At 44.9% G+C, this 27,084-nt stretch overlaps 1 protein-coding gene across 1 annotated transcript in view; it reads left to right on the forward strand.

The window, feature by feature from the left end:
- Positions 1-26,060, forward strand: part of gpm6ab (glycoprotein M6Ab) — a 240,743-nt gene extending 214,683 nt beyond the window's left edge. Inside the window, exon 7 of the mRNA XM_080189452.1 lies at positions 23,250-26,060. Within this exon, the coding sequence (XP_080045578.1) occupies positions 23,250-23,402 (153 nt within the window). The 3' untranslated portion in view covers positions 23,403-26,060. The remainder of the gene's footprint in view (positions 1-23,249) is intronic.
- Positions 26,061-27,084: the final 1,024 nt, after the last annotated feature.

Raw genomic sequence — 27,084 nt, forward strand, 5'->3', positions numbered from 1 at the left:
ACAGTTCAAAGATGTATGGGTTAGGTTGATTGGCCATGCTAAATTAACCCTATGTGTCAGGACATTAGGAGGGTAATTATGTGGGGTTACGGGGATAGGGTCTGGGTGGGATTGTGTTCGGTGTAGTTTTGTTGGACCAAACGACCTTCTTCTGCACTGTAGGGTTTCTATGATAAGTGGGTTATGTGGGTAATTGCAATGCACCCAAGTATCTGTCCATCAAAACACAGCCCCACCCCCTTCTCCACCCACCCTCCCCGCCTGAGTAAACTTCACCCCCAAAAATGGCCACCCCTCCATCTCTCAAATATAAGTGTCCTCCAATCACCTTTGCTCAGGGAAGCCTCTTAACTTCATAAACATCAGGCCAACAAGACACAAAGGCCAGAATTTTACCGTCCCACCCACCATCATTTTTTATGCAGGGTTCAATTTTTCATATAGCTCACATTTAAATCACAGCGGTAGGAAACATAGAGCAGCTTTCGTTGAGGTACCTACATGTATATAGCTCAAAATTTGCAATTAAAAGAAAAAATAAAACCTTCAGCTGCAATTTCCTTTTGCCTCCATAAAGGTGATTGGAGGACACTCATACTTGAGAGATGGAGGGGTGGCCATTTTTGTAGTGGAGGGGAGTGGGGGGTTGGAGAAGGGGGCGGGGCTGTGCTTTGATGAACAAATACTTGTGTGCATTGCAATTGGCCACTAATACACTTCGTAGAAACCCTTCAGTGCTGAAGGAGGCCATTCGGTCCATCAAGCCTGCACTGAACACAATCCCACCCACCCCTTATCCCTATAACCCCACATATTTATCCTTTCAATCCCTTGACACAAAGGATTAATTTAGAATGGCCAATCAACCTAGCCAGCACATCTTTGGACATTCCGGGTGGTGTGCACTCCAGGACTTTGTATCTGATACATCAGTACAAAATGGCAATTATTCCCCTGGGCAAAGCTATTCAGATAGCTCGCCTGACATTATAACTCACCCCAACTATCATAGTATCATGTGTATATCATCCTGGCCTCTCTCATGGATGGACCAAACAAAGGGCATATGTCAGGCACGGTGGTTTATCGCGAAATGAAGCAGTCTTACTAGCTAAACTGCGATGAGTTGCAGAAGGTGCAAAATAATCAAACACCTTTTCATCTCTCTGCTCCCTCTGTCTGTGGGTCAAATTGCCAGAAGCTCTCAGCAGGCTAGGTTGCGCCCATGGACAAGAGTAACAGAAGGTGAATAATCTCTTCAAGTCAATGACCTTTAGCTGTTGGTGCAGCACATCGGAGTCTAAACATGGAACTCGGCTGTAGAATTTAATTGTTGGTGTGGTGGAAAACCAATAAAATCAACTCCAGCAGACGACTTTAATGAATGTACACTTGTTCGCTCCAAGCAAATGCGTGTACTACAAACAAATGCTATTTATTTATTTATTAGTGTCACAAGTAGGCTTACATTAACACTGCAATGAAGTTACTGTGAAATTCCCCTAGTCGCCACAGTCCAGCGCCTGTTCGGATACACTGAGGGAGGATCTGGAGCTGGGAGACGCTAGCAGGGAGTGAACGGATGCGTAAAACTCACTAATCGGCCAACGTGGGAATCTCCTGGCCCTCTGTGCTAAAGCATTCGCTCAGAGGGATGGGAGAATCACAACCATTGTTTTTAGTTTCTTAAAAAAATTATTTAGTGTCACAAGTTCATTAACACTGCAATGAAGTTACTGTGAAAGTCCCCTAGTTACACACTCTGGTGTCTGTTCGGGTACACTGAGGGAGAATTTAGCATGGCTAATGCACCTAACCAGCACGTCTTTCTGGACTATGGGAGGAAACCCAGATGAAACCCACGCAGACACGAGGGAGAACTTGCAGACTTCACACAGACAGTGACCCAAACTGGGAATTGAACCAGGATCCCTGGTGTTGTGAGGCAGCAGTGCTAACCACTGTGTCACCATAGGGGATTTCTGAACAGAAACATCGATGGTGCCATTTATTTTAAATCAAACAATCAATTGAATGTTTTAGCAGCGCCTAAATCATGCCAAATTCCTATTGCGGAAGGAATTTCAAGACAAAACATCGCCACCAGGCCTACTAATTTCTGAAGGAAATTCCTTCATAATCTTGCAACTATGTATTGTGTACATCAATCATTTCATGCCGTTTCCCCAAGATGTTTTCTTTTTGATCTTAAAAGCAAAAAGATGCTGGCTGGGATTTTCCTAACCGACTCAATCTCTCCTTATACATCAGTCCTGCCATCTCAGGAATCAGTCTGATGAACATTCTCTGCACTCCCTCTAGAGCAAGAATATCCCTTCTCTAACAAGGAGACCAATATTACACACAATATTCCAGGTGTGGCCTCACCAAGGCCCTGTATAATTGCACCAAGACAGCTCTGCTCCTGTACTCAAATCCTCTCGCTATGAGTGAATGCCTACAGATCCCTGAAGGGATAAGGACATGTTGATAAGGTGGTGTGGAAGGTATATGGACTCATAGACTCATAGAGATTTACAGAATGGAAACAGGCACTTTGGCCCAACTTGTCCATGCTGTCTTTTCAAATAAATCCTTTCATTCGTTAGCCAAGCACAGAATATAAGCTGAATTGTATAAAGCATTAGTCAAGTCACATCTTGAGCGCTGTATGCAGTTCTGGTCACCTTATTGAAAAAAGGATTATCACAATAGAGAGGATGCTGAGGACGAGAAGATTGCATCTATGAGAGATTCGATAGGCTGAGGTTGATCTTCTCTAGATGAAGGAGGCTGAGGGGAAATTTAATTGTGATGTACAATATTGTGAGGTGTCTGGATAGACTGGGTGAGGAGGGCCAATGAACTTTAACAAGTCAGTGATTAGGATGCACGGATTTAAAGTGATTGACCAAAGACCAAAAGACAAAGGAGCAGAAATAGGTTATTCAGCCCATTGAGTCTGTACCGCCATTCAATCATGGCTGATATTTTTCTCATCCCCACTCTCCTGCCTTTTCTCCGTAACCACCGGTCACCTTATTAATTAAGAAACTATCTATCTCTGTCTTAAAGACACACATTGACCTGGCCTCCACAGCCTTCTGCAAAGATTCAGCAAAGATTTCCATGGATTCACCACTCTCTTGCTGAAGAAATTCCTCATCTCTGTTTTAAAGGATTGTCTCTTTAGCCTGAGGTTGTGCCCTCTGGTTCTAGTTTTTCCTACTACTGGAAACGTCCTCTCCACGTCCGCTCTATCCAGACCTCGCAGTATCCTGTAAGTTTTAATAAGATCCCCCCTCATCCTTCTAAACTCCAATGAATATAGACCCAGATTCCTCAACCATTCCTCATACGACAAGCTCTTCATTCCAGGGATCATTCTTGTGAACCTCTTCTGGACACTTTCCAAGGTCAGCACATCCTCCCTTGGGTACAGGGCCCAAAACTGCTCACAATACTCCAAATGGGGTCTGGCCATACCAATCTGTGATACAACCAGAAAGAATGAGTTCCAATCCCACTTTGGAAGTTTGAGAAATCAACCTGATTTTTGTCAGTCTAGAAATAACTGCAAATCAGTAGCAGTGACCATAGAGCTGTGGATTGTTGTAAAACCCAAACGGTTCAGTAGCTTACTTGGAGAAGGAAACCTGGCTTCCTTACCTAATCTGGCCCACATTTGACTTTAGAACAAAGAACAAAAAAAATTACAGCACAGGAACAAGCCCTTCGGCCCTCCAATCCTGCACCAACCTTGCTGCCCGTCCGAGCTAAAACCCCCCTACCCTTCCGGGGTCCATATCCCTCTATTCCCATCTTATTCATGTATTTGTCCAGATGCCCCTTAAAAGACCCTTTAGTTCTGTATCAAATCTGATGGTCTCTGAGCTGACCTCAGGAGTGGCTCCAACAAGCCCCTCGACGTTGTACAAAAGCACAAGACAAGAGGCAATAAATTCTCACCTTTCCAGTGTGGCCGTCATTCTGTGAATGAATATTTTTTTTAAAAAAAAAGTATGTCGCTGTGTAAATAAGGCTCGGAGAAAATGGTTAAATATCCTGTCAAGAATGTCAGGGCTTTGTCGGGGGCGGAGAACAGGTTTAATATTTAAAGGAGCTGGCACAGATAGGATGAGCTCAAAGACTTACTGCTGTGTGGCTTGATTCGATGATGACACAATGCTCCAATCAAGCAGTGCGAGAATTGCAGATTTGAATAAATTTGAATGCAGGCAAAAGTAATAATTACACAGCGCAAGCAGGGGGACTCAGCACTATCAACTGCAGCACTGTTAGGTTGCTACTTTCCATTTTGAACGGCAGGTGAATGGAGTAGGGTTATACATATTTTTTAATACCTTCAATCTCACCGTGCTGCGGGTTTCTCTGGCAGCGAGGATTTGTGGGTTATAATCACCGAGGCTCACGCATGGCTGGAGCTATTTTTCTCCAATTCTATCCATAAAGCAACCTTGTCTGTTGCCAGCTGCTCACTGCCCAGATAGATGGCACTTTCACCACAGGGTTAGATGGTGCATCATGCCTCATACTGTGCACACAGGCTGTCACTGACCCTGATCCCAGTTGTCGGTTTCAGCAGGTGACAGCGCGGCCAAGTCACTTGGCAGTCTGTGCTTCCATTCTCAGGCTGGTAAGATGTCGGCTCTCCTGCCTGGTGCCACCCTTCATTTAGAGTTAATTCGTCACAAGTAAGGCTTGCATTAACACGGCAATTAAGTTACTGTGAAATTCCCCTAGTCGCCGCAGTCCGTCCGCTGCCTTTTCGGGTCAATGCACCTAACCAGTACGTCTTTCGGAAGGTGGGAGGAAACCGGAGCACCCAGAGGAAACCCACTCAGGCACGGGGTGAACGTGCGAACTCCACACAGACAGTGATCCAAGCCAGGAATCGAACCTGGGTCCCTGGCGCTGTGAGGCAGCAGTGCTAATCACTGTGCCACTGTGCCATCCTGGCTATGGTTGAGAAGCTGCTGCCTGGAAAAAGGACCCTTGTTGTCACAAAATCACAGCCATGTTCACAATACACCCAACCAAGTGCCTGCGTTAACTGACGTACCCTGAGTCAATATTACTCGTGTTGTGCATTAGGAGGAATAGCAGCAGAGAATTATACGCAAGGCTAGATATTACTTTGGCCATCTTTGTGTTTGCCCAATATTGGCACAGTGGTTAGCACTGCTGCCTCACAGCGCCAGCGACCCGGGTTCGATTCCCAACTTGGTCACTGTCTGCGCAGAGTCTGCACATTCTCCCCATGTCTGAGTGGGTTTCCTTCCACAATCCAAGAGACGTGCTGGTTCGGAGCATTGGCCACACTAAATTCTCCCTCAGTGTACCTGAACAGGTGGCGACTAGGGGATTTCCACAGTTACTTCATTGCAGTGTTAATGTAAGCCTCCTCGTAACACTAATTATTAAACTTATCCCTCTCCCCATAATGATGGCGGAGGCATTTAGTCACTAATCATAACATTTTCATCCCAATAGCAGCCACAGGAGTGCTATGAACATTAGAATACAGAATCATGGAATCCCTTTAGTGCAGAAGGAGGCCATTCAGCCCGTAGGCTCTCTGACAGAGTATCTTACCCAGGCCCTCTCCCCATAACCTCACCCATTCACCATGCCTAATCTGTCTAACCTACACATCTCGAAAGACTAAGGGACAATTCTTCTTGTTACCATGGCAATCCACCGAAGGCCTCGCCCCTCTCCATCCTTCCTTCCTTCATCCAAAACCCAGTGATAATATATCTTCTCTTACATACGAGGATTAGAATTGTACACAGGACTGCAAATGGGGCCTCACTAGTACCTTGTACGGTTACAGGCCTTCACATTCTTCCTAAAGTGCGGTGTCCATAGAATCATCGAACAGTTAGAGCACAGAAAGTGGCCATTCAGCCCACTGTGACTGGAATTGGAGGCAATAGTCCAGTTGTAGTCGAACCAGTGCTTTGTACAGATTCAAGCCAACTTTTCCTTGTTTTTTATACTCTATGCCCTTATTGATAAACACAGTAAGAAGTCTCGCAACACCAGGTTAAAGTCCAACAGGTTTATTTGGTAGCAAAAACCACTAACTTTTGGAGCGCTGCCTCTTCATCAGGTGAGTGGGAGTTCTATTCACAAAAAGAGCACGTAAAGACACAAACTCATTTTACAAAATAATGCTTGGCATGCGAGTCTCCACAAGCAATCAAGTCTTAAATATACAGATAATGTAAGTGGAGAGAGGGTTAGGCACAGGTTCACACTTCTATTCACACTTGTGAATAGAACTCCCACTCACTTGATGAAGGAGCAGCACTGTGAAAGCTTTTGCCACCAAATAAACCTGTTGGACTTTAACCTGGTGTTGTGAGATTTCTCACTGTGTTTACCCTAGTCGAACGCCAGCATCTCCACACTTACTGATAATGCTGTATACTTTATTAATTGTGCTCTCAACCTGTCCTGCCACGAATGACAATCCAGGCTTCCCTTTAAGTTTATAATTTTATTTATTATTGTTACAAGTGGGCTTACATTAACACTACAATGAAGTTACTGTGAAAATCCCCTAGTCGCCACACTCCAGCGCTGGTTCAAGTTCACCGAGGGAAAACTTAGCATGGCCAGTGCACCTAACCAGCACATCTTTCGGACTGTGGGAGGAAATCAGAGCATCCGGAGGAAACGCATGCAGACAGTGACCCAACCTGGGAAACGAACCCACGTCCCTGGCACTGTGAGGCAGCAGTGCTAACCACTGTGTCACCATGCCTTCTCCTGCAGCCCATTTAAAATTGTACCCTTTATTTCGTACTATACCTCTGCATTCTTCCAATTAAATAGAATCACTTTATTGCTTCTCTGCATTAAGCTTCAACTGTCACTTGTCTGCCAATTCCATTAACCTGTCCATGCCCTTTTGAAATTCAATACTATTCTCCTCCTGGATCACAATACTTCCAAGTTTCCTATTGACAGAAGTGAGGTATCAAAATATCGGAAGTATATGGTAATGAAGAAGGCCATTCAACCCACTATGCCTGTGCTAGCCAAGGAACAGCCACCCAAGCCTAATCTCCTCTTCCAGTTTTGGATCTGTAGCCTTGTGGGCTGCAGCACTTCTTTAGCATGTCATAGAGTCATAGAATCATAAAGGTTTACAGCACAGAAACAGGCCCTTCAACCCAACTTGTCCATGCCGCCCCTCTTTTTAACCACAAAGCTAGTCCCAATTGTCTGCATTTGGCCCATATCCCTCTATAAATATTTTACCCATGTTACGCTTCTTAAAAGACAAAACTGTACCCGCCTCTACTACCACCTCTGGCAGCTCATTCCAAATACTCACCCTGTCTGTGTGAACAAATTACGCCCCCGAACCCTTTTGTATCTCTCCCCACTCACCTTAAATCTACGCCCTCTAGTTTTAGACTCCCCTACATTTGGGAAAAGATATTGACTATCCAGCTGATCTATGCCCCTCATTATTTTATGTCCATGATTTCAAGGAGAAATTAGATATAGCTCTTGGGGCTAAAGGGATCAAGGTATATGGAGGGAAGGGGGGTATCAGGATTTTAAATTTGACGATCAGCCATGATCAAAATGGACGGTGGTGTAGGCTTGAAGGGCCGAATGGCCAACTCCTGCTTCGACATGTTTCTATGAACTAATTAAACACAATGAGATTTCAACCTTTGCCACCTGTAACGACAGTGAGTTCCAGATCCTCACCACCCTCTGAGTAAAAAAATTCTCCTCTTATTCTTTATGTCAACGACTTCAAATCTGCCTTTCTTCTCATAGAATGCTATAGTGCAGAAGGATGTTACTTAGCCCATCGAGTCCGCACCGACAACAATTCCACCCAGGCCATATACCCATAACCCCATGTATTTACCCTTGCTAGTCCTCCTGATACTAAGGGAAAATTTAGCAATGCCAATTCATCTAATCCGCACATCTCTGGACTAATTACTGACTTCTCTGCCAGGCACAAAAGGTCCTTCTACGGAGTCTATCTCAGCCCCTCATAACTTTACATTTATCCATTAAATTGCCCCTCAGACTGCAATGTTCCAAAAGAAACAAGCCCAGCCTGTCCAATATTACCTCATAGATAAAATTCTCCATCCTTGGCAATATCAGTGCAAATCTCCTCTGCACTCTCTAAGCATGTTCAAATCCTCCCTGTAATGTGGTGACCAGGGTTGCACAAAGTGCTCTAGCTAGTGTTTACGAAGCTTCCCCATTCTTATTTTCTTCTCTCTCTTCATTCTTGGGATGTGCGCATCACTGCCTGGCCCATCCCTAATTGCCCTTCAAATGAATGACTTGCTAGGCCATTTCAGTGGGCATTTAAGAGTCAACTACAGTGCTGTGGATCTGGATTCACATGAAGACCAGGCCAGGTAAGGATGGTAGATTTCCTTCCCTAAAGGATGTTAATGAATCAGATGGGTTTTTATGACAATCAGCATTGGTTTCAGGGTCACCATTAGGCTTTTTAATTCCAGATTTGTATTGAATTCAAATTTCACCATCTGCCATGGTGGGATTCGAACCCAAGTCCTCAGAGCATTACCCCCAGGTGTCTAGTCCAGTAACAATGCCACTGCCCCATCAGCTCTTACATCCTAGGCCTTGAATAATAGAGAAAGATACCCTCTGGATTCTGAGGAGGTGATGGCCTCGTGGTGTTATCGCTAGACAATTAATCCAGAAACACAGCTAATCTTCTGGGGATCCCGGTTCAATTCCCACCACGGTAGATGGTAAAACATGAATTCAATGAAAAAATATTTGGAATTAAGAATCTACTGATGACCATGAAACCATTGTCACTTGTTGGAAATACCCATTTGGTTCACTAATGTCCATTAAGGAAGGAAGTCTGCCATCCCTACCTATATGACTCTCAACTGCCCTTTGAAATGGCCTAGCAAGCAATTCAGTTTCAAGGGTAACAAAGGATGGGTAATAAATGCTGGTGAGCTGGTGACATCCATATGCCACGAATGAATTAAAAAAATCCTTGTATGGCTAATCTACCGTATCTACTGAGACATTAAAAAAAGCAAACAGCATTCCATGTGACTTATGTTAATGAAAGCGGGGATTGCCACTTTACCAAATGCAAAGCAAAGAGTTTATCAGATAAATAAAGGTGACATTTATTACTGCTATAAAAAAACCCTCCTAAGTCATGTTAGATAATAGGTCCTGTAAACAATGCTATTGGCTCTTTGCCATTCAGTATCTGAATAAAAACTGTTCCTTATCTGACCTTGTTATCCATCTGTTTGCACAGAGAAAGCCAGCCTTCTGGCTCTGACACACAAATCCGCTGTAACAAAGGTTATTGATCTGAACAAGACTGTAAACAGGCAATCGCTCTAAATACTAAATACATCAGATGATATCAACACAGCTCTCTGGCTGAATGAAAAAAAACACCCTCACTAAGTGTAACTAAAGAGCAAGGGCCAAGCCTGTGTATGTGCCAACAGTGCAGGGCCCCTCAATGCTGCATTGAGCTATATTTTTGTTTAAATCTACAGGACCCCTTAACCTGCTTTAAACTTGAATGTGTTACAGGATAGCCAAAGGCATCAGGTTGAAAAATGTCTTGTTGGACTGTAAACTACACAGAGAGAGAGAGAGAGAGGTTGTGTATGAAATCTCATAGAGGCTTGTAAAATTCTAACAGGAGTAGACAGGGTAGGTACAGGGAAGATGTTCCTGATGGTGGGGAAGTCCAGAACCAGGGGTCACAGTCTGATGTTTTGTGATAGACCATTTAGGACGGAAGTGAGGAGACATTTCTTCACCCAAAGAGTGGTGAGCCTGTGGAATTCATTACCACAGGGAGTAGTTGATGCCAAAACATTGTATTCCAGACGCAAGTGGATATAGCACTTGGGATGAGTGGATCAAAGGTTATGGGGAAGGAAGCAGGATTAGGCTATTGAGTTGGATGATCAGCCATGATTGTTATGAATGGTGGGGCAGGCTCGAAGAGCTGAATGGTTTCCTCCTGCTTCTAACTTCTATGTTTCTATGAAGCCATTTTTAAACGTCCTTCACAGGTCTTTCGCAATCTTTCACAGGTCTTTGAACGGGTTGGCATTTATTGCCCGTCCCTAGTTGCCCTTGAGAAGGCGGTGGTGGACTGCCTTCTTGAACCGCTGCAGTCCATGGGGTGAATTTTACCATCCCGCCAGCCATGGGAATTGGAGCTGGCGAAAGCCGGACAATGGAAAGATCCATTGACCTTTGATGGAATTTTCTAGTTTTGAGGCCGGAAAATCCTGCCCCATATGTTATAGGTACATCCATAGTGCTGTTAGGGAAGGTGTTTCAGGATTTTGGACCAGCAATGGTGAAGGAGTGAAAATATGGTTCTAAGTTAGGATGGGGAATTTGCAGGTGGTGGTGTTCCCATATATCTGCTGCTTTTGTCCTAGCTTTGGTCGCAGGTTTGCAAGATTCTGTCGAAGTTTGTTGAATTGCTCCAGTGCTTTCCTTTGACAGTACACACTGCTACCGCTCTACGTCGGTGCTGAATGGAGTGAATGAATGTTTGTGGATGAAGTGCCAATCAAGTTTTATTCTGGATGGTGTTGATTATTGTTGGAGCTGCACCCATCCAGGCAAGTGGAGAGTATTCCATCACACTCCTGACTTGTGCCGTGTAGATGGTGAACGGAATGTGGGGAGTTACTCAATGCAGAATTCCAAGTCTCTGAGTTGCTCTGGTAGCCACAACATTCATGTAGCTGGTCCAGTTCAGTTTCTGGTCAACAGTAACCCCCAGGATTATTGATAGTGGGGGATTCAGTGATGGTAATGCCATTGAATGTCAAAAGGCAATGCTTCTCTCTAGTTGGAGATGTTCATTGCCACATCAGCTTAAGCCTGAATGCTCTCTGCGTCTTGCTGCATTTGGACATGAACTGATTCAGTATCTGAGGAGTCACGAATGATGCAGAACATTGTACATTCGTCAATGAACATCCCCACTTCTGACCTTATGACGGAAGGAGGATCATTGATGGAGCAGCTGAAGATTGTTGGGCCTAGGACACTATCCTGAGGAACTCATAGAATCTTTACAGTGAAGAAGGAGACCACTCGGCCCACCAAGTCTGCCCCGACCACAATCCCATCCAGGCCCTATCCCCTTATCCCCATGAATTTACCCAAACTAATCCACTGAGGGGCAATTTAGCTCAGTGAATCAACCTAACCCGCACATCTTTGGACTGTAGGAGGAAACCGGAGCACCCGGAGGAAACCCACGCAGACACGGGAAGAATGTACAGATTCCACAAAGATAAGCGACCCAAGCTGGAAATTGAACCCAGATCCCTGATGCCGTGAAGCAGCAATGTTAACCACTGTGCCATAGTGCCACACTGATCACTGCTCCAAGACACGACTACAACTCCTGCAGTGGTGTCTTGGCACTGAGGTGACCTCCGATCACCACAACCGTCGTCCTTTGTGCCAGGTATCACTCCAATCAGTGGAGGGTTTTCTCCCATTGGCTCCAGTTTTGCTAGGGCTCTGTGATGCCACACTCAGTCAAACGTGGCCTTGGTGTTACTGGCAGTCACTCTCACCTCAGCTCTTGATTTCAGCTTTTCAGGTTCATGTTCAGCAAAGGCTGTGATGGGGCCAGGAGCTGAGTGACCCTGATACAACCCAAACTGAGCATCAGCGTGCAGCTTATAGTTTGATAGCATCGTCGATGATGCCAAACAACCATCGCAGAGAATGCCCAGTGTGGGTCATTCTCTGCCTGGCACCCCGATGAGGAGAACACAGGTAGGAAACTCTGATGACCCTGTGAGCCCTCCCCCCTCCGGAGGAGAAGAGATGCCGCGGCAGTCTGAGGGTGGGAGCCTCAACCCCAGTGTGTGGGCTGAATTAGAAGGGGTGGGGTCGGAGGTCAGGAACCTGGGCTGGAGAAGCTGGGAGGGCAGGAGCCTGGGAAACAGAGAGGAGAGCAAGGCAACTTCACGGAGCAGGAGAATGGTGAGGATGGTGTGCCACAGTGATGAAGATAATGCGGATGAAGCATCTGGCAGTGGTTGGAGAAACAGGAAGCGAAAGGGGAGCAGGTGGATGGCAGAGGTGAGCCGAGGGGATAGTAGCACGGTGGTTAGCACTGCTGCTTCACAGCACCAGAGACTCAGGTTCAATTCCCGGCATTGGGTCACTGTCTGTGTGGAGTTTGCACATTCTCCTTGTGTCCGCATGGATTTCCTCCGGGTGCCCGGTTTCCTCCCACAGTCCGAAAGACATGCAGATTAGGTGAAAAATTCTCCCTCGGTGTACCTGAACAGGTGCCAGAGTGTAGCAACTAGAGGATTTTCACAGTGACTTCATTGCAGTGTTAATGTAAGCCTACTAGTGACACTAATGAATAAACTTTCAACTTTAAATTACTGATGCCTTACCAAGCGGTTTACAGCATAGGAGCAGGCCCTTCAGCCCAACTTGTCCATGCTGCCCTTTTTTTTAAAACCCCTAAGCCTGCATTTGGCCCATATCCCTCTATACCCATCGTACCCATGTAACTGTCTAAACACTTCTTAAAAGACAAAGCTGCACCCGCCTCTACTACTATCTCCGGCAGCTTGTTCCAGACACTCACATCCCTCTGTATGTAAAAATTGTCCCTTTGGAGACTTTTGTATCTCTCCCTCTCACCTTAAACCTATGCCCTCTAGTTTTAGACTCCCCTACCTTTGGGAAAAGATGTTGACTATCTAGCTGATCTGTGCCCCTCATTATTTTATAGATCTTTATAAGATCACCCCTCAGGCTCCTACGCTGTAAAGAAAAAAGTCCCAGTCTATCCAGCTCTCCTTATAACTCAATCCACCGAGTCCCAGTCGCATCCTAGTAAATCTTTTCTGCACTCTTTCGAGTTTAACAATATCCTTTCTATAATAGGGTGACCAGAAATACACACAGTATTCCAAGTGTGGCCTTACCAATGTCTTGTACAACTTCACAACACTCTTGTATTCAATGTTCTGACGGATGAAACCAAACATCCTGAATGCCTTCTTCACCACTCTGTCCACCTGTGACTCCACTTTCAAGGAGCTATGAACATGTACCCCTAGATCTCTTTGCTCTGTAACTCTCCCCAACGCCCTACCATTAACTGAGTAAGTCCTGCCCTGGTTCAATCTACCAAAATGCATCACTTTGCATTTATCTAAATTAAACTCTATCTGCCATTCATCAGCCCACTGGCCCAATTGATCAAGATTCCATTGCAATTGGAGATAACTTTCTTCACTGTCCACTATGCCACCAATCTTAGTGTCATCTGCAAACTTACTAACTATGCCTCCTATATTCTCATCCAAATCGTTTATACAAATGACAAATAACAGTGGACCCAGCACTGACCCCTGAGGCACACCACTGGTCACAGGCCTCCAGTTTAAAAAACGACCCTCTACATCTATCCTCTGGCTTCTGTCAAGAAGCCAACTTTGTATCCATTTAGATACCTCACCCTGGATCCTGTGAGATTTAATCTTATACAACAACCTACCATGCTCTACCTTGTCAAAGGCTTTGCTAAAGTCCATGTAGACAACATCAACTGCACTGCTCTAATCTACCTTCTTGGTTACCTCTTCAAAAAACTCAATCAAATTTGTGAGACATGATTTTCCACTCACAAAGCCATGCTGACTATCCCTAATCAGTACTTGCATCTCTAAATGCCTGTAGATCCTCTCTCTCAAAATACCTTCCAACGATTTACCCACCACAGATGTGAGGCTCACTGGCCTGTATTTCCCAAGCTTTTCCCTGCAGCCCTTTTTAAACAAAGGCACAACATTTGCCACTCTCCAATCTTCAGACATCTCACCCGGGACTATCGATGATTCAAATATCTCCGTTAGGGATAATAAAAGTTTATTTATTAGTCACAAGTAAGGCTTATATTAACACTGCAATGAAGTTACTGTGAAATTCCCCTAGTCGCCACAGTCCAGCGCTTGCTCGGGTCAATGCATCTAATCAGCACTTCTTTCAGAATGTGGGAGGAAGCCAGAGAACCCAGAGGAAACCCACACAGTCACGGGGAGAACATGAAAACTCCACACGGACAGTGACCCAAGCCAGCAATCGAATGTGGGGCCCTGGCACTGTGAAGCAACAGTGGCAACCACTGTGCCACTATGTCACCCCACTATCTCAACCAACTCACCTCTGCTGTTTGTGTCTCTGCTGGCCAACTTTGTCTCATGTTGCAACACACAGCACCGTTTAATTTTAGAGGCAAAACACAGACTTACACTTCCATTTTCACCAAAAAAAAACCTTTACCTTCCTGCTTAATCTTCCAAAACACAGCTGGATGTAGCCCGCAGTGTACGAACAACAGTAAAAGAAATGTGGTAAGGTTCCAAGTCACCAGATTTGTTTTGCAGTTTAGTTCTGGGGAGGGGAATGAATCAGAAAATGCGTCCACTATTCCTCAGCAGCAGCTACTGAACCTGGGGAGGGCCAGGAAACAACTGCACCCCCCAGTGGCCACGTTCATTAATGAAGGTGCAGCAGTGAAAAGCTAATTTGACTTCACATTGGTACAAAAAGCATGAGTCTGTCGCGTGGAGACGTCTCCATGTGCATGTGTGTGTGCGTGTGTGTTTGTCTGTGTGAGTGTGTGTGCATGTGTATGTCTGTATATGTGTCTGTGTGTTTGTGCGCGCGTGAGTGTACGTGTATGTGTGCGCGTGCATCTGAGCAGAATGGTCAACGGTCTCATATTTTAAGGGGCCATCTCTTGTTTGGTCCTGCATTCCGTGAAGGATACCTTTAGCCTCATACTTCTCAGGCAGGCTGCAGGAGATTGAGCCTAGGAACCGGCGTTTTTTATCGTCGACATTTCCTTTTGTGAGCAGTCTCGCTGCCTGGAAACTTTGGTCACAACCTCCCCCTGCCCCCCCGTCTGTTCTTGGAGTCACCATCACCATTCCCTGCCCACTGATCCCATTACTAAAGTGCCCTCTGTTTTATTCCATAAGAGTTGGTCACCCTTTGTGAGAGACAGAGAGAGACAGGCAGGTGCCGGAATTTTACTGCCTCTCCCACCTGAGGCTTGGAAAATCCCACCCGAGGCCAATGGAACATGCCGCTCTGTGAGCCGCACCCATCCCAATTTCGGGACAGGTGTGGCGGTAAAATTCCGGCCAGAGGGAGAGAGCGAGGTTCTGTGCCCGTGGAGCCGTATTGACTCCAAGTGATTTGTCCAATCGCAATATTCCACCTCACCTCATGGCTCCTTTGCCATGTGGAAGGTGGCTTCCCAGCAGGAACTGCGACGTATGTAGATTGAGTGCACGCTGCCCTGTTAAGAGTGTAGGTCATGTGGCCCCCCAGGATTAGCTCCATCCATGGGGGAATTCAGGGAGTGGGCCTTGAATTGGCTGTGCAACTGTACACACCACCAATAAAGAGTCTTGAAGACCTGTCTTGTGGTCCTTCTTATGCACTGCATCATGATACCCACACTCAATACCAATTAGCAACCCTTGAAACCTGACATTCTTAGTGATTTCAGTCCATTGTAAAATGAGGTGTGGGTAAGCGCATGTTTGCTGTAACAACTTCCAGTCTTGCTCCTCAGTGTTAGATGCAAGAACAGGGGAGTTTTCTCCTGTGTCAGCCCCTGTAGTACCCAGCAGGCATGGAAGCCATCAACTCTGCACACCCCCACCCACGGCATTGGAAATTTGCAGGATTTTTTTTCTCAAGCATCACTTGAAATCTTCAAGACCCACCTTTAGGTTATTTCCACTTCTACATTTTTCAAGACTACCATCTTCGCTGGTCATGCCTGGTTTAACCAACATTATCATTAGAAGCACGGTGCAGAAGGAGGCCATTCAGCCCATTGAGTTTGCACTGATTCTCTGAAAGAGCATCTTACCCAGGCCCGCTCATGCACCCCGCCGCCCCCCGCCCCCCCCACCCCACAACCCTATCCCAGTAACCCCGCGCATCTACCCTGGCTAATCCACCTAACCACCCAACCTGCACATCTGAAGAATGTGGGAGGAAACTGGAGCACCCGGAGGAAACCCAGGCAGACACGGGGAGAATGGGCAGACTCCACACAGATGGTGGTCCAAGGCTGGTGTGGAACCCATGTCCCTGATGCTGTGAGGCAGCAATGCTAGCCTCTGTGCCACCCCGTGTAAAATGTTAGCGGATTACAGATGTTAGTCTGTGACGCTGACACATCTAAAATAGAAAGGGAAGCAGAATAAGCAGAAAGTGTGTGACAGAGACAGATGATTGCATGGGAAGATTATTGTCTCTCATTTCTCCCCCAAACTCCAAACCACCTTGGAATTATATCGCCATTCCTTCTTCGATGCTAGCTTAACATTAGCCCTGTTCCAGGAGGAGGTTGGCAAATGGGAAGATAATTGGTAAAACAGAGTGTCGAGGTAGCTGCCATCGTGAAACCTGAGAGGGAACACTCTTCCTCCTCTCTACCTCATAAAATGCAAGATCAAATGTCAAATCTCGTGTTTTGGGATCGTAAACCACTGTGTGTATGTGCATGTATGTGTGTGTGCGTGAAGTAAAGTTTATTTATTAGTCACAAGTAAGGCTTACATTAACACTGCAATGAATGACTATGAAATTCCCCTAGTTGCCACACTCCGGTGCCTGTTCAGTTCAATGCACCTAACCAGCACGTCTTTCGGACTATGGGAGGAAACCGGAGCACCCAGAGGAAACACACGCAGACACGGGGAGAGCATGCAAACTCCACACAGACAGTGACCCAAACCGGGAATCGAACCCAGATCCCTGGAATTGTGAGGCAGCAGTTCCACCGTGCTGCCCATTAGTGTGTGTGATTGCGCACGTGTAGGGTGGGGGGACTGCGGGAGGTGGGTGGGGTTGATTGGTGGCGAGAATGGTGCACAGAGTTGCTAAGAAATGACAGTCAGGATTGTACATGTGTCACAGCGTACATCGTCCATCACACATGGATCCTGATTAGCATTGTAAATTGAATTGAATTAATTGAATTAGTTTATTATTGTCACATATATTGGGATGCAGTGAAAAGTGTCGTTTCTTGTGTGCTATACATTATTGTGTGCTTTTAGAGCGGCACGGTAGCACAGTGGTTAGCACTGCTGCTTCACAGCTCTAGGGACCTGGGTTCGATTCCCAGCTCGGGTCACTGTCTGTGTGGAGTTTGCACATTCTCCTCGTGTCTGCGTGGGTTTCCTCCGGGTGCTCCGGTTTCCTCCCACAGTCCAAAGATGTGCAGGTTAGCTTGATTGGCCATGTTAAAAAAATTGCCCGTTAGTGTCCTGGGATGTGTAGGTTAGAGGGATTAGTGGGTAAATGTGTAGGGATATGGGGATAGAGCCTGGATGGGATTGTGGTCGGTGCAGACTCAATGGGTTGAAGGGCCTGTTTCTGCACTGTAAGGTTCTATGTTCTATACAGACAAAACATACCGTACATAGAGTACTGAGTGGAGAAGGAAAGGAGAGGGTGCAGAATGTCATGGTACAGTCATGGCCTCTGTCCTTAAATCATTCATGACCTGAAGCTTTATCTCAGGCATCACTCCTGCCAATCCAAAGTCAAGGTTTGATAATCATTTTAAGTAAATGGTCATCTGCAGAACTTGAGCTGTAATCAGGGATGAGATAATTCAATAATGGATGTACGTTCAATAAAAAGAGAGATTGGAAAACATTTCTGTTTCTCCTGAAGAGCACTCAGGATGAAAAGATCGGAGAGAATAATTGGAATGTAAAATCTGTATGGCAAATCATACAATTACCCTTTATCTAAAATGGAAGGCTAGCATTATCAAAGATCCTTGTCTCTAATCATTGAACCTACTTGTAAGTCTGAGTGATTTTTGACCTTTCATCTTCTTTGCTTGCTGCTACTTATCTGCTTTGTGAGCCTTTTTTTCGTTCCTCAATATTGGTTTGAAGCCTTTATTTTTCCCTTTTTGATTTCCTTGCTTTGCTGTACCATTGTCCAAGATCAGCATCTGTCCCCGGTACATCCCCAACACTCCTCATTTCCCCTCCACCACCCTCCCCAATCCTCTGACCTCAGCTGATACAGTCTTTGGGTGAGCTAAGTTTAAGTTCATTTATTAATGTCACAAGTAGGCTAACGTTAACACTGCGAAGAAGTTACTGTGAAAATCCCCTAGTCGCCACACACCGGCTGCTGTTCGGCTACACTGAGGGAGAATTAAGCAAGGTCAATGCACTTAACCAGTTCATTTTTTGGACTGTGGGAGGAAACCGGAGCAACCTGAGGAAACCCATGCAGGCATGGGGAGAACATGCAGACTTTGCACAGAGTGACCCAAGCCGGGAATCGAACTGGGGTCCCAGGCGCTGTGAGGCAGCATTGCTAACCACTGTGCCATGGTGGGATGTTTGAGAACAGCTCATTGTCTTCAACTCATGCCTCTGACATTGGGAAGGGGAGCAATGTCTTGAACTACTTTTCCTATTATTCTGTTGGCATGCCAAGATTAAATGCTTTCATTTCAAGTGGTTCTCATGATATAGGATAGTTAGAACCGACCTTTCACCCCAAGCAGTCCACGTCAGTGTGCATGCTCCACTGGAGTCTCTTCCCATCTTTTCATCGTTATGTATCATGGTAACCTTCTATCCCCTCTTCCCTCAATATGCTTAAATATAAGCATATACTGTCCATGGGTGGCATGGTAACACAGTGGTTAGCATTGCTGCTTCACAGCTCCAGGGACCTGGGTTCGATTCCCAGCTTGGGTCACTGTCTGTTTGGAGTTCGCACATTCTCCTTGTATCTGCGTGGGTTTCCTCCAGGTACTCCAGTTTCCCCCCAGAGTCCAAAGATATGCAGGTTAGGTTGATTGGCCATGCTAAAAAATTGCTCTTAATGTCCTGAGATGCATAGATTAGAGGGATTAGCAAATAAAATATGTAGGGATATGGGAGTAGGGCCTTTATGAGATTGTGGTCGGTGCAGAGCTGATAGGCCAAATGGCTTCTTTCTGCACTGTAGATTTTCTATAATAAGCAAAATAACAAACAAGAAGTTCAGGGGTTGGCAGTCTCTCTGGCGAGAGGAACAGAATTTAAAATATGTATGATCTTCTCCAGAACTGAAAGGAGATAGAAATGATTACATTTCTCCCTCCGGTGGCACAGTGGTTAGCGCTGCTGCCTCACAGTGCCAGGAACCCGTGTTCAATTCCTGGCTTGGATCACTGTCAATGCAGAGTCTGCAGTTCTTCCCGTGTCTGTGTAGGTTTCCTCCGGATGCTCCAGTTTCCTCTCACACTCCAAAGAGGTGGCCATGCTAAATTCTCCCTCGGTGTACCCGGACAGGCGCCGGAGTGTGGCTACTAGGGGATTTTCACAGTAACTCCACTGCAGTTTGTCTACTTGTGACACTAATAAATAAACTATGAACTCCAGTTCTAAAGACGTTATATTTAACTCAAGATATTAACTTCATTTCTCTCTCCGCAGTTGCTGCAAGTCCTGCTGATTCTATCCAGCACTTTCATTTGTTATTCCCTTGTATGTTTGTGTAGATTCCCCTTATAAATATCATTGGTATTCACTTCTACCATTCCCTCTGGTAGACAGTACAACATTCTCACCGCTCTTTTAATCAAGAAGTTTCTTTTGAATTTCTTATTGGATTTCTTGATGACTGTCTTATGTTGATGGACTCTAGTTCATGCTTTCCCCATAGGAGTTCACATAAGCCTGAGTGTTTTCCCCCAGGTTGGCTGGACATTTTCCTGCTCTGTAAACTCATCCCAAGTGTTTGACAAAGTCCCGCACGAGAGATTATCGTGCAAGATTAAAGGGCATGGGATCGGGGGAAATGGATAGAAAACTGGTTGGCAGAGAGGGAACAAAGAATAGGAATTAATGGGTGAGGAAGTGAGGAGACATTTCTTCACCCAAAAAGTTGTGAGCCTGTGGAATTCATTACCACAGGAAGTAGTCGATGCCAAAACATTGAATGCATTCAAGAGGCGGCTGGATATAGCACTTGGGATGAATTGGATCAAAGGTTAAGGGGAGAAAGCAGGATTAGGCTATTGAGCTGGATGATCAGCCATGATCATAATGAATGGTGGAGCAGGCTTGAAGGGCCAAATGGCCTCCCCCTGAGCCTATCTTCTATGTTTGGACTGTGACAAGAAACTGGAACACCTGGAGGAAGTGCACGCAGTCACACGGAGAACATGCAAACCCTGCACAGACAGTGGACCCAAGCTGGGAATCGAACCCTGGTGCTGTGAGACGACAGTGCTAATCACTGTGCCACTGAGCCACGTTTCTACTGAGTCACAGAGCCTCCCCTTCGATATGAAGCTTCTGACAATTCCTTTTGGATTCACTCCATCAAAAGCTGTCAAAATTTATAAGAGCTTTCTTTTTGATGTTCCCCACTTGCCCCCACCTGCCTCTCCCCTCCCCCCCCCCAGCCTTCTGCTTGCGAGAGCGAGAACATCCAGTTTGTTAACTCTTTCCTCAAATATCTACTGTTGGAGGGATTGAACAAACTGATTCTTTTGAGACTGTGTAGAACTTCAACAAAAATGGCTTTATTCAACGTGCATGAGGGAGCGCAGTGCTTGGGACTGTAACTCCAGCTTGTTTCTGAGCGACACTACTAATTATAGGCTCTTACACATTCTTATACTTTTTTGTGTTACAAAGCACTACATTTCGATGAGGTCATCATATTGTAACTTTAAATTTGTTAAAATTTTGTTTTGATCGCATTATGCCGATCCATTATCCTGGGTGCTTTGCCTTTAAATGTTTTCTGAACATGTCCTGTCTGCCTGTTTGCACTATCAAAGCACGGTAGTTATCAAGCCAATTTTAATGGTGTGTTAATTGTCCCCATTTCCCTGTTACTTGATGAGCTTTCCATAGACACAAATGCTCCACCAGGCATTGTAGAGTCTTGATAAATGGTATCAACTCTCTAATTGTTGCTGTAACCCTGGAAAGATGTTACTTGTGGCATGACAGTGCCACCTGAGATGTAGTTATTTGTAATGTGTCATGTGTCTGCCTGCAGTGAGTGTGGCTACTACAGTCAGGCTGTCTGTTTAACCTTTTCCATTCTTTCCTCTCCTGCTGCAGTTCACACTCCCTGAGTTGCCCTACTATGACTTTTAATTTGATTTGATTTGACTTATTATTGTCACATGTGTTAATATACAGTGAAAAGTATTGTTTCTTGTGCGCTATACAGACAAAACATACCATTCATAGAGAAGGAAAGGAGTGAGTGCAGAATGTAGTGTAACAGTCATAGCTAGGGTGTAGAGAAAGATCAACTTACTGCAAGATAAGTCCACTCAAAAGTTTGACAGCAGCGGGAAAGAAGCTGTTCTTGAGTTGGTTGTACTGTGACTTCAGACTTTTGTATCTGTTTCCCGATGGAAGAAAGTGGAAGAGAGCATGTCCAGGGTGTGGGGGGTCCTTAATTTTGCTGGCTGCTTTATCGAGACAGAAGAAGTGTAGACAGAGTCAATGGATGGGAGTGTGAAGTAATACGAATGAAGTAGTGGCATGATGGGAAAATTGGTCAAGTATTTGGTAAAAAAAAGGAACACTGACTCCGCATAACCTAAGACATGAATAAGACTGGAGAAGGTCAAGACCTGATAAGGCTGACTCCACATAACTTAGGGCTGGATGAGTGAGGCGAGATAGGGTCAGAAATGACGAAGTCATCGATCTTCTTCTGTTCTACCAAAAGGACAAGATAATGATATTATTGATGAGACAGGGGGGTCTCGGAGGTTACCGGATTATAATACACTTAATGATGTACTACTGCTTGTATTACTAATTGAACTCCTGAGGTCATGTACACTGATAAGAAAAAGGTATAACTATGGAACTGATTCTTGTAGTTGGCACGGTCTTGGTATAGAATCAGCAGTTTGTAGGGACTGCTCTCTGTCTCCAAGACTCTGCCATATACTGCATGTAGTTTTGTGATAATAAAAGCTAGTTGTTTTTTAAAAGCAAACTTTGTTAAGTTTTACTATCACAGCTCGGAAAACAAGAAATTCTCCACTACAACTGGAGGGTGGTTTGCGCAATGGATTGGGCTACTTTCATGATCTTTTGTAGTTCCCTGCGGTCTTCGGCAGAGCAGAAGCCATACCAAGCTATGATACAACTGGAAAGAATGCTTTCTATGGTACATCTATGAAAGTTCGTGAGAGCTGTTGCTGACATGCCAAATTTCCTTAGTCTTCTGAGAAATTAGAGGTCGGCTTTCTTAATTATGGTGTCAGCATGGAGGGACCAAGATAGGTTGTTGGTGATCTGGACACCTAAAATCTTGAAGTTCTCGACCCTTTTTACTTCGTCCCCATTTATGTAGATAGGGATGTGTTCTTCTTTATGCTTTCTGAAGTTGATGACAATCTCCTTCATTTTGTTGAAATTGAGGGAGAGATTATTGTTGCTGCACCAGTTCACCAGATTCACTATCTCATTCCTGTACATTGTCTTGTCATTGTTTGAGATCCGACCCACTATGGTGGTGTCATCAGCAAACTTTAAAATCGACTTGAAGGGGAATTTGGCCACACAGTCATAGGTGTACAAGGAGTATAGTAGGGGGCTGAGAACACAGCCTTGTGGAGCACCGGTGTTGAGGATGATTGTGAAGGAAGTGTTGTTGTCTATCCTTACTGACTGTGGTCTGTGAGTTAGGAAGATCAGGATCCAGTCACAGGGGGAGGCGTCGAGGCCCAGGCCACGGAGTTTGGAGATGAGTTTCATCGGAATAGTGTGTTAAAGGCTGAGCTGTAGTCAATAAATAGGAGTCTGACATGGGTATCTATGTTATCTAGGTGTTCCAGGGCTTAGTGCAGGGCCTTCCACAATTCTTCACATCTACAATTCCCTGAACCAGTTTTTCCATGCTGGTTGCTGTTGACATACACGCATGGATGGCTATGCAATGTGTGCATGCTTGCATTGACATGTGAGCCCACACACACACGCGTGTATGAATATGCATGTGTGTCGACATATGTGTGAACATGTGTGTGCATCCAGTACACTATTAACCACCCCTGTCTCTCACTGAGCTTGCTGATTACTCAAGTTGCTCCCTTGCTGTGTTTTGTCTTGCAGGTTCATTATCTAATGGTGCTGTCTGCCAACTGGGCCTACGTGAAAGATGCCTGTCGGATGCAAAAATATGAGGACATCAAATCGAAGGAGGAGCAGGAGCTGCATGACATCCACTCCACCCGTTCGAAAGAGCGGTTAAATGCTTATACATAAAAGGTCCCGTCCCCTCGCTTGCACCAGTCACTGCTTTGTGTCTGACTAAAGCTTAACAATTGACTCACGACCCCTGGTTACTGGTTCAGTAAGTTCCTATGCGACTTGACCACACGTTTTCTTTTTAAAGTGGTTAAATATACACCAGCCTTGTCATTTAGTGAAGGGATAGCCAACTCTCCATTCATAATCCCATCCGGCTCTTGAAATCTGTCGTCCTCTGTGCTTTTTTTTTAGAGACTTTTGGTATTTGTAACTTTTTCTTTTAAAAAAATGGGCTTTCTCTTATTTTTTACAGGTAGGGGGTTTGTAATGGGACCGTATAACAAGGGGAAAGGGAGGGAAGGAAACTCATGTTGGAATATCGCTGTGCTGATTTTATTATCCAAGTGCTTACGGCATTCATATCAAATCCCCCTATCTGCCGTTTTAATGGAGTTAGTGAGTGGATTATCACTTTGGTTAAAAGAGACAAATTTGACAACCAACGTGTTAATCATTCGTATTATATATCCTCCATTTCTCCCCATTTAAGTTTTCCTATTGTAAGATGTACCTTTGAAATCCCTATGACTTGATGAATTCCTGAATTTAAGCATCGGGCTCATTTTTTTAAAACGACATTATGCTCTGAATTTTTATAATCATAGATAAGACTTACGTTCGTCGAACAATTAATTTTAATGCGTGGAGTTGTAGAAGTTTTGCCACGATTTCCGCCTTCAATGACTCGACTCACTGGTAATTAGGGCCCCCCCGGTGTATGATGGTCAAAATGTGTCAAATTCTACTCAAAGGAACCCTTTAGACATCCTCATTACCCTTGCCTTTTTGTGGGATGGGTGGAACTTTTCCGGTGCATTGATGACTTTTGCCGGTGCCGTTTCTCAACCGGAAAATTTCACCATCCCGAAATACCATGAATCCTGGGAGTATAAAGAAGGAAAAGCGTCTACACATTAAACGTAAACCTGTCTTTTTTCTTCCTGAATATTGTCAGATCAATTGTGTATTTCTGGTAAGGTCATGTTAATAAAGTAGGATCATGGGTGGTTTGCTATCATTCTGGAGAACGCATCCCATTGTTCCATTTATTAAGGGTTTATTCATGATGACTAAACATGTCCACTCCTATTTAGCTCCCTTAAGACTCTGGGGATGTTTTTGCAAAGCACAAATGGGTCCCTCCTCTTCCTTTTGAATTCTTTCAGAGGGTGTGGGCATCGCTGGCTAGGCCAGCAATTGTTGCCCATCCCTGATTGCCATTGAGAAGGTGGTGGTCATGATGGTGAGACGCCTCCTGTTCTCCCCAGGACAGCTGCCCGTCAGTGGAGTTGAGCCCCCCCCCCGCGGGGGGGAGAAGATATTTCCACAGAGGCACCAGCAAGGCCCGGCAAGTGGCTGAGCGAATAATGAATGTTCTCCTCACAGTTTCACAGCGGGTGACACAAATGGTTTATCCGGTTTCATAGGAGCTTACTGCTGCAGGACGCACACTTGCACATTCCATTTCGTTTGGGCCTTTCACTTAAACTGTCACGTTTTGCGAGGGCGTTAGTACTTCATAGCTGGGGTGGGGGGTGGGTAGTAACGCTTTGGGGCGTTCGGATCCCAACGCAGCTCCGCCGACGAAAAATCCGCTTCAGATTAAATGGCCGATCGTTGACAGTTTAATGAAGCGTTCTTTGTTGAGTGAAAGTAGTCTCACATGTAAAAATATGTTAGTGTCTGACACGACTGGGGACAATAAAAGAAAACTCTTTTTTTTCATTGTGTACGTGATTTGGCCGCTAATGGCAAAAGTTGATGTTATATATTTAGACAGGGGAAAAAAAAATGAAAAAAGCTGCCAGTGAAATCTGTAAAGTAAAAGTCATTGAGAATGTTCCATTAATACTGGACCAAAATGGGTGTGTTGAATTTTATTCTGTATTGCCTGTTGATACTGCTGTTTGTACGCAGTACGGTGTCTCCCTAAACCATGTAGCCTGAACGAGATCTCCATCGGTGTTTTTTGGAAGTGAAATACTAGTTTGTTTTTCTTTTGGTCTGCCTCTTGGACCCATCGTGGACTATGGTGAGCTGTTTCCTGATGTTAAGTGCATTTCTAATGACGTTAAGGGGTTGAGATTCGCTTTATACCGTAACAGTCATGCAACATTTGGTAATTTCTAAGCGTTTTTCTGTATTAGATAAGAATTTTGACGTAGCTGTTATTCGTGGCATGGTTATACACTAGATATGGGGATAGTTTCTTGAGAGTTGACGGCAAGTTTTATTTTAACACTAGGCTCTTTTACTGTATGAGTACTGTGTGCAGTATTATGGTTCCTTTGTTGCCAGTATTACGCTGCGACTCTCCTTATAATATTTTAATGTAGTGTTTGATTCTTTTTGTGTGATATCTCCAGGTTGTGTCGATTTAATCCATGTCCTTTGATTCATATAAGATGTCTTGTATTCAATAATGACTTAATGCTATTGGCTTTCTGGTACTAGTCTTTGTATTTTTCACAAAGAATGCTTCGTAGCAGGCTGTATAATTAATCTGTTTTCTTTTGTAAATGAATGTGCCAACAGCTTGACAGTGGCTTTTATTTGACTGTAGGAAGAAAGTGCTTGCAATTTAATTAATAAAAATAAATTTGTGTACTTGTTCCTCTGTGGAGATTTTGCAAGTTTCTTAATCAACGTGATGGCAAGATTTGCTGCCGCCAAATCAATGCAGTTAAAGTGGCTCTGTGTGCATGTGTGTTTTTGCATGTGTGTACATATGTTTACATGCATGTGTAAGAGGATAGAGAGAGAGAGCAAGAGAGAGAATTTTTGTTATAAAGATAAAGCAGCCCAGTAATGGGGAGCAAAACATCTTCCATTTTTTATCTACTCAATGTTAACTTCAAGGGGACACAGATGACAAAGTGGTATTATCACTAGACTATTGACCCAGAAATTCAGTTAATATTTTGGGGACTCGGGTTTGAATCACAGCAGATGGTGTGACATAGTGAGTGAGTGTGGGTGAGTGAGGAGCGAGTGTGAGTGAGTCTGGGTGAATGAGCGAGTGTGGATGAGTGAGTATGGGTGCGTGAGGATCGAGTGTGGGTGAGTTTGGATGAATGAGTGAATATGCGTGAGTGAGTGCGGGTGTGTGAGTGAGTGTGTGTTACTGAGTGTGGGTGAGTGAATGTGGGTGAGTGAGTGAATGAGTGAGGACCAGTGAGTGAGTGTAGCTGAATGAGTGAGTGAGTGAGTGTGGGTGAGTCTGGGTGAATGAGTGAGTGTAGGTGCGTGAGGAGTGAGTGTCGGTGAGTGAGTGAGTATGTGTGAGTGAATGCGGGTGAATAAATGTGTGGGTGCTTGAGTGAGTGAGGTTGGGTAAGTGAGTCAGTGTGGGTGAATGAACGAGTGAGGGTGAATGAGTGAGAGAGGGCGGGGGTGGGTATGTGAGTGAGGGTGACTGAGTGGCTGTGTGTGCATTTGAGGGAAAGAGAGAGAGGTATGGGTGAGAGGGAGGGGAGAGTGTCTGGTTCACTCCCAGTCACAGGACTCACAGCCACTGTCGCAGTGGTGGGGATGGATAAGTGAGCACCCTGAGACTGCGAGTGAGCTAGACACACACGCTGACCTTTCACATTAGAATGGTCATCTTAATGAAAAAGAAAATGAGTAATAAATAATC

This window comes from Carcharhinus amblyrhynchos, chromosome 5, assembly GCF_965287045.1.
Source record: "Carcharhinus amblyrhynchos chromosome 5, sCarAmb.v2.hapA, whole genome shotgun sequence".
NCBI classification, from domain to species: Eukaryota; Metazoa; Chordata; class Chondrichthyes; order Carcharhiniformes; family Carcharhinidae; genus Carcharhinus; species Carcharhinus amblyrhynchos.